Source organism: Hesperophylax consimilis, chromosome 28, assembly GCF_061612785.1.
Source record: "Hesperophylax consimilis isolate HC1 chromosome 28, BYU_Hcon_1.0, whole genome shotgun sequence".
In the NCBI taxonomy this organism is placed as follows: Eukaryota; Metazoa; Arthropoda; class Insecta; order Trichoptera; family Limnephilidae; genus Hesperophylax; species Hesperophylax consimilis.
Genome location: NC_142863.1, coordinates 22,604,536 through 22,615,579, shown reverse-complemented (window position 1 = coordinate 22,615,579; position 11,044 = coordinate 22,604,536). Strand labels below are relative to the sequence as shown.

Sequence of the window (11,044 nt, the reverse complement as noted above, 5' to 3'; positions counted from 1 at the left end):
GTGCAATCCTTTTAACTTATTCTTGAGAGTACTTCGAGGTATGTTATACACTGCAGCCGCTTTTCTCTGCGTCAATTCACCATTTTTTATTGCATTTAAACATGCTTGCAACTTTTCCTTGGTGTAATCTGCATATTTACGAGCTCCCAGGAGTCTGACGTAATTTCTGGGCATTTCAACTGCAAAATAAAATAAAGAAAGCTTACTGTATAAAACGTAAAAGATCTATTTTCAATTGGACTGAATATAACATAGCCGTTTCTAATAAAATGTAGCTTGTTCACAACATCAAAACATCTATTTTTGATTAGGGGATACTTTGGCCCGGGCCAATGTTGGGACAAAGAAACCCCAACTCTGTCAAAAACACACAACATCATGTATAAAAAATATTTAAAATATTGTTTGACATTTTAACACAAAAATATTGTATGCTATCATATCTTCAATATATTCTACGGATATTAAGTGTTAACATACCTGTTTAAGTGATAACACGTAGTGGATGCAAACAGATTTTATGAAGAAACTTTTTTATCGAAATTCGCATGCGACTGTCTTCACCTAGAAACTTCTATAAAATGGACTCTAGTTTAGTCAAAAAATCTCCAAATGATGTCACTAATGCCATCTATTGATTGAATATCAAAATTGCGCCTATATGAGACTTAGGACACAGATGTCACCAATCAAACTATTTTTTAATTTGGGCCAAAGAATACCCCTAGGGCCAAAGTCAACCCACGGTACGGTATAAAACATATTTTAATGTAATTACTATTATAATGAAACAATATACTCACGATTTGTAATCTTTAAACTATTATGTGTATACACAGATTGAGTGCAAACAAACCGCCATTTCAAATGTGTAATGATTTGATAACAAGTGCTGGATAAAAGAAAGATACCAACTATTAGAAATTCCTCAAATGAAGTTCATCGCACTGAAAACGATTATCAAAATAATGAAGTTGTCATTTACGTTATGGAAAAAGTGAAAATCACAGTTAAAGAGCCTAACTTTGCAGAAGGAAATTGATTATTAATAAAAATAGGAAATTATATAAATATTATGTATAAGGTCACTTATACCGTTCACCATCTTTCAGAAAAATCTCTTTAAATTCAGTTCTCTCAAAAGTAAATGACGTTCAAAATGTTGTCATAACGGGAGATATTATTTTTTTTTTATTTCTATTATATACCTACTCAATCATATTATTATTTGATTTATAAAAAACAGTTTATTTATAAACAAGTTCTGCTTTGTAATTAATATAGAATTAATGTGAGATATTAATATAGATTTGCTGAACGAAAACCATCCAAATACTATAGACTACTTGTACTTGGAGAAAGGTCTAAAAAGTGCCTTTCTCCTACCAACACGGGAAAATGCCTGCGTAGACCACATTAATCATCGATTAATAAAACATAAGCTTCATCAAATGTATTGAGAAACGAGAGAAGATGCACATGTTATGTAAAACACAGCCACAAGATGAGACCATGAAAGTTAATTATATTAGATATAGAAATGTTGTGTTCGCACAAACAGGACTCCAACGCGTCTTGGAAGGAGTTTAATAATAAACGATTCTTTATATCAATGAGGGATTTATTAATACTCCACGTATTATAATGGTGACTCGATAGTCAACCTAACTAGAAGCTTGCTGATTGGAATCTGGGCTAGTGAGAGCCTTCGCATTGTCCATGGCGACAACTGGCCACTGGCTCCATCTTGCGGACTTCCCCGCAAGCTCTATGCACTGCCATCTGTGCGTGCATCTACAAAGCTTCATAACATCCTCCCCCGGCTAACTCAAGACCTGGCTAAGATATTTTATTTAATACATACTTTTTCCAAAAACAAAGAGTCTATACAATTTACAACAGGTGACTCTAAATATTTTACATAATACATAAACACACAAAAAAATAAATATATGTTATCAATGTTATCGTATTTACAAGTAGCCGTATTTTTCCTGGGGGTAATTTCAAGGACGTCTAGGACGAAGCCTTCCAACCCAATAAGTTGGCTGAAGTTGTGGAGGACTTCTGATTCCCTCTGGAGTCCTGAAATCAGGAGAACATCGGTTAAAACCCCTCAATAATAATGACGTCTCCAGTTCGTCTGCACAGCATTTCGACATATCAGATGCGGTAGGGTCTGCTGTTGTTTCATCTCTCCAATGCACAGAACACTTCCTCAGCTGATCTATGTGTCTTTTCCAAGAGGACTTCCTAATATTTTAATCATATATAATTATTTCCCAAGTCTTTTCTCGACAATACATTTAGCCCAGGAACCTTTATTCGGTTGTCTGAAATCTCTCGCCAAACATTCCTGACCTACCCGAAAATTCCTGCAAATTACCCCACCAAAATTCCTAACCTGATTATATTGGCTTTTTTCAATGTTCTTATTTGCTTACTGCTCTACTGAGGATGCTCTGACTTCCTCGATCCTTTTAGGAATTAGTCTACTAAAAGTTCATTTTAACATTCTTCCAAACATGAGGACGGACGGTTCGACCCCCGTCGTAGAATGTGGGGTGTTCCGATAATCACTTAAAAATTCATATAATCTATTTTTATAATTTGATTGAAGTACATTATTAACGACAATCTTCTTCAGAATATTTTTTATTGTTTTTACCGAGTTCTCGGCCTGCCCATTACTTTGAGGGTGCCGAACTGGGGTAGTTAAAAGTTCGATATTATTACTCCTTAAAAAATCTGCTAACTCCTGACTTGTGAAAACGGTTCCGTTATCAGATACAACACAGTCCGGGTAGCCAAAATTTGAGAAAATTCTCCTTAATTCATTGATGGTATTTACTGAGTCTGCTTTGGGAACTTCAATGCAATCTACCCACTTGGAAAATGCGTCGCATATGACAAGAAACATTTTCCCTGAAAACGGACCGCAATAATCAATATGAAGCCTACTCCATGTTGATTCTGAGTTAGGCCAGACTGACAAATGACTCTTAGCCGGCATCGGCCTAACTGCTGCACAATCGTTGCAACTTTGAACGATTCCTTCTAAGTCCTTGTTCAGTGACGGCCACCAAAAATAACCCATGGCTAGGCCCTTCATCTTTACTATGCCTAAATGTGACCTGTGCAGTAAATCTAACACTTTACTTTGTAGCGAACTAGGAATTACAATTCTATGCTGCCAGAACAAACAATCGTTGACAGTAGATAATTCGGTTCTTTTACCCAAAGTTTCCATCAGGAACTATCCCGATTAACTCTCTTGGGCCATCCGCCACGCAGATGCCGTAAAATCTCTTGAATTTCTGTATCGGACTCTGTTGCAGCGACTATACGCTTAACATCTAAGTGCTCGCACTTCTCTATATAATATACAAAATCCGTCCCTTGATCGTCTTCAAATTTTTCCTCAGAAGTTTCTAACGGTATCCGCGATAAAAAATCTGCATGATTATTGGCTGATTTGACGGACTCGATCTTGTATAAAAAATAAAAACCCAGCTAAAATGATCCCATAACGTTGTAATCGATTTGCTGCTAACAAAGGTATATGTTTATTCTCTCCTAGAATTCTCATTAACGGCATATTGTCTACACAAAGCGTAAATTCCCTTCCGAACAAATACCGAAAAAACTAGTTCAATCCAAAAACAATAGCCTGTATAATTTTGGATCCAGGTAGAAATTTAAACCACTTATTTCGCCAGAAATGTTTATTGCAGAAGAGGAAGAAAATTATAAATCAACCTATTTATTGACTTTTAGCAGGGGAGCATTTATGGCGACATCTATTGAAAAAACTATCAACTTATTTATTAACTTCAGTCCGTTGGAAAGGCAAGCATCTACACACAGAGACATCTATGCAAAGCCAACAAACTCCAATTTCTAACATAAACTCCCCCCGAAAAAAGGATTGGAGGTCATTTTTTCTGAAACAAACCCCAAAACATAAGAATAAAAATTAAGCAGCTAAATATCTACATATATGCCAAAATTAATTTGGAAGAAACAAAAATAGTAATTATTTACTATTACTGTTAATACAAAAAAAATTGATTAACAATAAATATTTGAAATAATAGGTAACCTATTTCTAAGCATAAGTTTAAACATAAGACTACTCTAAAAACGAAATGACAATTTCAAACTAACTAAAATTATACAAATTAATTATGAGATTAAAATTATTACTTTCGTTCAAATCAAATTCATGCAATTCACTAAGCTATTCTATACTATAATTTAACAACTAAGATAATTCCAATAACCTTGTTCTAACAGAAATCATAACAATAATCAAACATAAAACAAATAATATAGACAACACAACATGGAGCGCTGGTTTCCTGGTCATCCTTCTTAAGGGTTTGTGTTTTTCTATAGTTCATTACCACATTTATAATTAGTTTCTTCAGATGTATTTGTGTAGTTTGAAATTACATATAGCCAGCAGGCTATCTCGGTTTATAAGCGTTCATTTTTAAAGTGTTTTTTTTTTTTCTTGGTATATACGGATCTACAATCCTTTTTTTATTTTGTACATTTTTTATCAAACTCGCAAGTTTTATTGTTATCCACTTTTTTATGCACTGTTTTTACCTTTTATTTATTATTATTTCTTCCTTATCTTCTTTTAATTTATTATTATTATTTTTTATTTTTATTTATGATAATACACAAAAATTTTATATTGTTTTTATCACGAAACTTTTTATATTGTTTTGCACAAAACCTTTTTTTATTTTGCGCTTACTCAGCGTCTGGTCCGTTGGGTGGGGGTGTCGACATTTTCAACTCCTCGTTGTCATCTATTGGCAACAGACAGATCTTTGATATGGCCCTCTGGATGATGCCTTTCGACGTGATGATGGTCGCCACGCGAACTCTTCCATCAGCGCCAGGATGAACGGCGCTCACACGTCCCAGCCTCCAGTAGCAAGAAGGGACGTTGTCCTCCTTTATTACGACCATGTCGCCAGACCGCATCTGCCTTTGATTCCTATTGGTCCATTTGCTTCTAGTTTGAAGTTCTGCTAAGTACTCCTTCCGCCACCTCGACCAGAAAAATTGTACAATCTGGATTAGTTTTTGGTAATTGTTTAATCGATTGAATGTGATATGTTCCAAATTTTGTTCTGGAATCGCCGCCAAACTAGTTCCTATTAGAAAGTGACCGGGAGTCAAGGGATTAAGGTCATAAGGATCATTTGATAAGGGAGACAGTGGCCTGGAGTTTAAGCAAGATTCAATTTGACACAACACCGTATTAATCTCTTCATAAGTTAATGAAGCGATACTGGTTATTCTTTTTAAGTGATGCTTAACTGACTTTATCCCAGCCTCCCAGAGCCCCCCAAAGTTCGGCGCACGAGCTGGTATAAATTGCCATTGTATTCCTAATGTGGATAAATAATTATCAATTTTATCATTAGACATATTTAAAAAATTATAAATTTCTCTTAGTTCATTATTAGCCGCTTTAAAATTGGTTGCATTGTCCGAGAACATTTTGCTTGGTCTACCACGACGCGAGATAAACCGTTTCAAAGAGTTTAAAAAACTCTCTGCGCTCAAGGACAGCACAGCTTCTAAGTGCACGGCTTTAGTGACCATGCATACGAATAAGCAAATATATGATTTAACGCTATGTGATTTTCTGTGAATACCCGACTTTATTAATATTGGTCCACAGTAGTCCACTCCTGTTATCTGAAATGGCCTACATTCAGTTATTCTTTCAGCTGGCAGGTCGGCCATCAACTGCTGTTCGGATTTGGGATTACATCTATAACAAATTATACATTTTTTTATTATTTTTTTTACAATATTCCTTCCTTTAATCGGCCAAAATTTCATTCTAATCAACGCCAATAATGACTGCGTTCCCGAGTGTAAGTTCAAGTAATGATAGTGTTTTACAATTAACTCTGTTAATTTATGATGCGAAGGTAACAAAATTGGGTGCTGCTGGCCTTCGGTTACCATTTTACCTTTGGAGAGCCTTCCCCCCACACGAATTAGATCCCTTTCAATGAAAGGATCTAATGACTTTAGTGCACTATTCCTAGGTATATTACCTCCATTATTTAAAGCTCGAATTTCGTCTCTGAAACAGTATGATTGCGCCCGAGATATTAATTTGTTTACTGAATTTTCCAACTCACTAACTGTCAATTTACTATAGCGGCGCTGCGAAGGGTTTCTACAATTAAAAATAAATCTATTAATGTATGCTGTTACTCTCTGTAATTTGGAAAAATTGGAATATCTATCAAAAATGTCCCAGTCCTGTTTCACAGCAGACAACAGTGCCGAGCTTGTTTTGATCTCTGGTGGATCAATACAAAATGAGTTGGAATTTGGCCAGCACGCTGAATCCAACGTCAGCCAATCTGGACCATGCCACCAAATGCTGGAAATTAATAACTGTGAAACGCCGATTCCTCTGGAAAGCACGTCTGCTGCATTGTCTTCCGACCGTACATGGTTCCATTGCTCCGGCTGACTGGTTTCCTGGATTTCCGCCACTCTATTAGCAACGAAAGTGTTCCATCTTACCGGCTGATCCCTGATCCAGCACAGTACTATTTGGGAATCACACCAGTATGTAGTAGGTATATCCGGAGTACATAGAGCATCTTTAATGTAATTCACTAGTCTTGTCAGTAATACGGCTCCACATAATTCTAACTTGGGTAGAGAAACACTTTTCAAAGGCGCTACCCGTGATTTGGACATTATCAAATTGGAGTACTTCTTACCCAATTTGTCAGTAGACACCATATAAACACAGGACGAATATGCCTTTTCTGAGGCGTCACAAAATCCATGTAGCTGTAAATTTACATGATCTTGACATATTATCTTTCTACCTATTCTTAAATTATTTAATTGAGGCAGTTCATTCACATATGCTTCCCATGTCTTCAACATATCATATGGAATAGGCTCATCCCATTGAAGCTTTGCCTGCCACAATTTTTGCATCAATAATTTAGCAATAACAGTAACAGGACCTATTAATCCTAACGGGTCAAATATGGACGCAATGCATGACAGTATTTGTCGTTTGCTATTAATTGGATTTTTTAATAACTTCACTGTGTATAGGAAATTATCCTGCTGATTGTTCCAAGACAGGCCTAATATTTTGTTGTCATTTGAATCTGTACTAATAATCATATCTGACATGTTTTCTTCCTTCGAACATAACGAGGGCAAATTCGACCGCCATTTCCTTAAGTTCATCCCAGCGGATGCCATGATGGATATTAGTTGTCCTTTAATTATTAAACAGTTTTCTTCAGTTTCATCTCCAGTAATTAAATCATCCACATAAAAATTATTCTTTATAATCTGACTGACCTTGTGGTTTGATGATATATTTTCATTTCCCAGCTGTTGGAGGCATCTAGTTGCCAAAAATGATGACGGCCCCAGACCGTAGGTAACGGTGTTAAGTCGATAATGCTGAATTTCCTCCTCCGGGAAATTTTTCCATACTATTCGCTGTAGATCTCTGTCTTCGGGTCGCACCAATATTTGCCTGTACATTTTCTCAATGTCGGCTGTTATCGCGTACTGGTGTTTTCTGAAACATATCAATTGTGCGGCTAAATCTTTCTGTAAAACAGGTCCTATCATGAGAGCATCGTTTAACGATATACCATTGGATGATTTTGCTGAACCGTCAAATACCACTCGAGTCTTAGTGGTAGTGCTCGATTCTTTCAATACTGCATGATGTGGCAAATAAAAATAACAATCTTCATTAGAAGGTGCTTCGCACTGGGTCATGTGACCCAAGTCTATATATTCCTGCATGAATTCTTTATATTTTTTCATCAGGTCAGGATTTGAAGAAAATTTCCTTTGCAAATTGCAAAGTCTTTTTTCCGCCATGGGCAGCGTTTCTCCCAACTGTTTAACACAGGGGCGCTGTGGTAAGCTTACCATGAAACGACCATTGTCATTCCTTTTATAAGTGTCCTTGAAAATCTCCTCGCACGCTCGCTCCTCATGGCTCCGGTGCTTCACCGGTTGGAATTCTTCTAATTTCCAGAAGTTTTCAATCTGTTTATGGATTATATTTAATGATAGTTGACAAGATTTTACTGGCCTTTTTATTTTTGTTGTGACGATGGGTCCTGACACCAGCCATCCGAATTCAGTTCTCTGTAATATGGGTCCTGAGTCTCCATTTCGAAGTTGATCTTGCTTCATAATTTCCCAAAAGATTTCCGCTCCGAGTAGCATATCTATGGAGCTTGTTTCATAGAAGGCAGGATCCGCTAACTGAAGACCATCAGGTATGTTGGCATCCTTTTTCTGTAAAGAAATTTGCGGCAGATGACTTGTTACTTCTTTCAAAACGAGACATTCTATGTCTCTTTCATACGGTGAATAGTTCGAGAAAATTCTTAAATTTATGCTATTTTTAATATTCAATATTTTGTTTTGGATTCCGGTAATCGGTATGTTTGCCCTTTTGGGTTTTAATTGCAACCTTGTTGCAAATTCTTCTGTTATAAAATTGGACTGAGAACCACTATCCAATAAAACTCTAGCCTTAATCAAATTTCCGTTATTATTCAACACTTTAATAACGGCGGTAGATAACAAAACAAAACTATTAGATATTTTCGTAGAGTGATTTGTAACTAAAGGTTCATTATTTGATGTTGATGGTGAATCCTTATCCTGAGACTTCGAATTATCTGTTTCCTTTTTTAAATGCAACAAAGTATTGTGCGAGTTATTTTCGCATATACGACAATTGTATTTACTTTTACATTCTTTTAGCTTATGACCCAAGCACAAACATTTCAAACACGCATTTACTTGACGTATCTTTATAATTCTATCCTTAGTATTTAATATTAAAAATTTTTTACAATTATAAACCTTATGATCGCCTTTGCAAATAATACATTTTGTCATTTGAGGCGTTAAAGAAATCATAGCTTCTTTTCGGTATTTGAAAGGAAAAGTTTTATTTTGATTAAATTTTCCTTCAGTAATCCCAGCAAATTCTAAAATCTGAACTCGATCTGATAAATATTTTATAAACTCTTTATATGTGGGTAGATTCTCTTTTGTGGCAAATACTTCCCAATGATGTCGAGTTTCACTATCTAGTTTTCGCGACAATAAATATATTAACATGATATCCCAATTTTCGGTGGGTATATTTAACTTATTTAACGATTTTAAATGTAATTCGGATTCATCGATAAGATTCCTTAATGCTACGGAATTTTCAAATTTTATTTCAGGCAATTTAAATAATGCTTCAACGTGCTTATGTATAATAATTTTTATATTTTGATAGCGAGAAGTTAACATTTCCCATGCAGTATGATAGTTCTCCTGGTTGTTTGGAAGTGAGGTTAATAATTTAGCTGCGTCACCTTCGAGGCATGATCGCAGATAATACAATTTTTGAATAACTTCTAAAGATGGATTATTTTCAACTAAAGCAACAAAGGTATCCCGAAAATTCAACCAATTTTCGTAACTCCCATTAAATTTTGGCAACTCAAGTATAGGCAAACGTATGTTATGTGATGTTGTATTCTGAACTTTATTTAACAATTTATCTTTAGCCTTAGCAACAAGATTATAATATAAATTTTCAAATGCTTGCCTTTCTGTTTTGGTTAATTCTTCCGGCGAAATTGCTTCTATGTTATCTTGTAATGAGTCGAAAGTGTCTAAAATTGGTTCAAGTTTCTTCAATCTGACTTCAATTTCAGATTGCGACAAATTATCACCGTTTATATATTCATTGAACCTAGTTAATTTCGCCTTGCAAATTCCACGCTGGTTAATCAAAGTTTTGAGATCCATTTTTAAATATCAAGAAAGGAGGTATTCACAGAACGTATTGTCAAATGATAATCACTTGTAATCAATCACTACACGTGCACTGTCCTTGATCACAGAACTTTACTAACTAACCGATAAACAATGAATTTTATCTGAATTTTATAAATGCAACAGCTCGATGGCTGTCAAAAAGAAAACAATTTGACACTATTGTTATTCTCTCCACAATCTCCACCGCGCATGCGTCAGCTTGCTTCGCGGCTGGGTTGGTGTTTTTACCGACTCGCGGTAACTTTCGAAATTTAAACTAACGGATTTTCAAATATAACCGCTCGTAATAAATCTTTTAAGAAATTTAAAATACTGGCTTTGTATTCTAACTTCTTTTTATATTGTTGTAACAATTATTATTGCTTACTACAATTTCGATGATGGGTATGAAATCAATTCAAACAACACTTGGTAACAATCAGCCCGATTCAATTTTAAAACAAACAAAGAAATACGGCTGTGTAATAAATCATGCTCTCCTGCCTGGGAAAATAAGGTAGGTATATGGGATATGGTCACTTGCCCGTTTTTCTGAAGATCCCCTCTGATGTTGGATGTTGAAGATGTTTGCTGGTTCTTTTATCATCCGCGATTCAATCGATAATACGGATCCGGCTCGAAGGACCAATGTATAATTTTGGATCCAGGTAGAAATTTAAACCACTTATTTCGCCAGAAATGTTTATTGCAGAAGAGGAAGAAAATTATAAATCAACCTATTTATTGACTTTTAGCAGGGGAGCATTTATGGCGACATCTATTGAAAAAACTATCAACTTATTTATTAACTTCAGTCCGTTGGAAAGGCAAGCATCTACACACAGAGACATCTATGCAAAGCCAACAAACTCCAATTTCTAACAATAGCCAACGCTTCCAAATCAAGGACACTATATTTTTTTCCGCACTCGTTAAACTTCTTGACGCAAATTCAATTGGTCTCATCGTACCATCCGCAAAAACATGAAACAAGGACGCTCCTAGACCCGAGCAACTTTTTTATTTATTTATACGCCCATTGGGCTTTTACATACATAGTTCATAAAAAAAAATATTCTGAAGATTGTAAGTTCACAATAGTAACAGTAATAATACATATAACCATATCCATTTGACATATTATAATAGCAAGTAAATAGTAAATGCATTC

The 11,044-nt window shown here is 35.4% G+C and overlaps 1 protein-coding gene across 4 annotated transcripts; it reads right to left on the bottom strand.

The window, feature by feature from the left end:
* Positions 1 to 4,250: 4,250 nt before the first annotated feature.
* Positions 4,251 to 10,753, bottom strand: LOC149410380 (uncharacterized). Of its 4 annotated transcripts, none has more exons than XM_089648534.1 (2): positions 7,381 to 10,211; positions 4,251 to 5,800 (listed from the first exon to the last, which is right to left on the bottom strand). In XM_089648534.1, the coding sequence occupies exons 1-2, from the start codon at positions 7,404 to 7,406 to the stop codon at positions 4,765 to 4,767; spliced, it is 1,062 nt and encodes a 353-aa protein (XP_089504660.1). In that variant the 5' UTR covers positions 7,407 to 10,211; the 3' UTR covers positions 4,251 to 4,764. The 4 variants fall into 4 exon arrangements, 3 of the variants coding, with proteins under 3 accessions (XP_089504660.1, XP_089504658.1, XP_089504659.1); XM_089648532.1 differs by having other exon boundaries at positions 4,251 to 8,343; positions 9,662 to 10,211; XM_089648533.1 differs by having other exon boundaries at positions 9,662 to 10,211.
* Between the last annotated feature and the right edge of the window lie 291 nt (positions 10,754 to 11,044).